Raw genomic sequence first — 1,085 nt, forward strand, 5'->3', positions numbered from 1 at the left:
GCGAAAGAGCTGGGGTTCAGTGGGGGTTTAAGGTCCCTTCTCCAGGCTCCCTGCTGACAGGCTGGGACCCGCGTGGAAGCCTGTGTCCTCGGGTCTATCCTCTGCCCTTGGACCAGCGAACCCCACTCCATCAGTTCAGAGCACCCTTGGCCCAGAGTGGCCGGGCCCAGGAGCCCAGGGGCTGCACACAGCCTGGGACTTCTGCCCCGCCTTTGTCCTGGGTCTGTGGGGTGGCTCTGTCACGAGTGTCTGTGTCCGTGGGCGGGACCCAGGGTCTCCCTGCTGTGCACTGAGTTCCTGGCCTCCTAAATGAGGAGCCCCGAGGCCCAGGAGACACCAGGAGGCTGCCTGCACCCACCCCCATCATCTCGGGACTCCCGCTGGGAGTCAGGAAGTGCCCATCCCAGCCGCCCCTCCCTGAGGGAGGGACCCTCCCAGGAGCCCACCCCCACCCAGCTGTCCTGCCCCTGCAGGGCCCAGTTCTCCTGGCCACCGGGAAGCTTTTCCAGACGGCCACCCTCTGTGAGTTTCTAACCAGGCCACCTTGTGGCTTCTGTCTCTGGAGAGCATGGTGCTTTAAAGTCGCCACCGATGGGTGCTGCTGGAACCCCGTGGGTCCAAGCGCAGGGTTGGGGTCCCTATCTGAGCAGTCACCGCCCCCACTTCCGCAGGCCAGTACTGGCGCTCCCTGCAGAGGCTTGCCTCCACCGCTGGCTACTCCCTGGTCGAGGCCCAGAAGTGTGAGAACGAGGAAGCCGAGACTGTTACTGCCATGGCCTCGCTGTCTGTGGCGGTGAAGGCCCCTGAGAAGAGGTGAGCACGGACACTGGCCGGCCGTGGGTGCTGCCGCCCTCTGCGGGTGACCTGGGTCTTTGCTCCCGGGTGTACTGGGGGCATGTGCTAGCTCAGCAGAGCCGGGAGTGTGTGTCCTCACCCTGGCCCCAGGACAGACTGCACGGCCACCTCTTTCCAGAAGCAAGAGCTCGAGAAACACTTGAAGGGCGTCTGGGCCAGAAGGAACACTTCCCTAGGGGAGGGGCGGGGGTCGCCGGGAGTTGAGGGGGCGGGTTAGCTAGGAGTCGGGC

General features: G+C 65.3%; 1 protein-coding gene across 1 annotated transcript in view; it reads left to right on the plus strand.

The window, feature by feature from the left end:
* Positions 1-1,022, plus strand: part of HDAC4 (histone deacetylase 4) — a 21,398-nt gene extending 20,376 nt beyond the window's left edge. Inside the window, exon 5 of the mRNA XM_010849455.1 lies at positions 672-1,022. Coding sequence (XP_010847757.1) covers positions 672-817 — 146 coding nt within the window. The 3' untranslated portion in view covers positions 818-1,022. The remainder of the gene's footprint in view (positions 1-671) is intronic.
* The last annotated feature ends 63 nt before the right edge of the window (positions 1,023-1,085 follow it).

Source organism: Bison bison, unplaced genomic scaffold (genome assembly GCF_000754665.1).
Source record: "Bison bison bison isolate TAMUID 2011002044 unplaced genomic scaffold, Bison_UMD1.0 scf7180017850860, whole genome shotgun sequence".
Classification (NCBI taxonomy): Eukaryota; Metazoa; Chordata; class Mammalia; order Artiodactyla; family Bovidae; genus Bison; species Bison bison.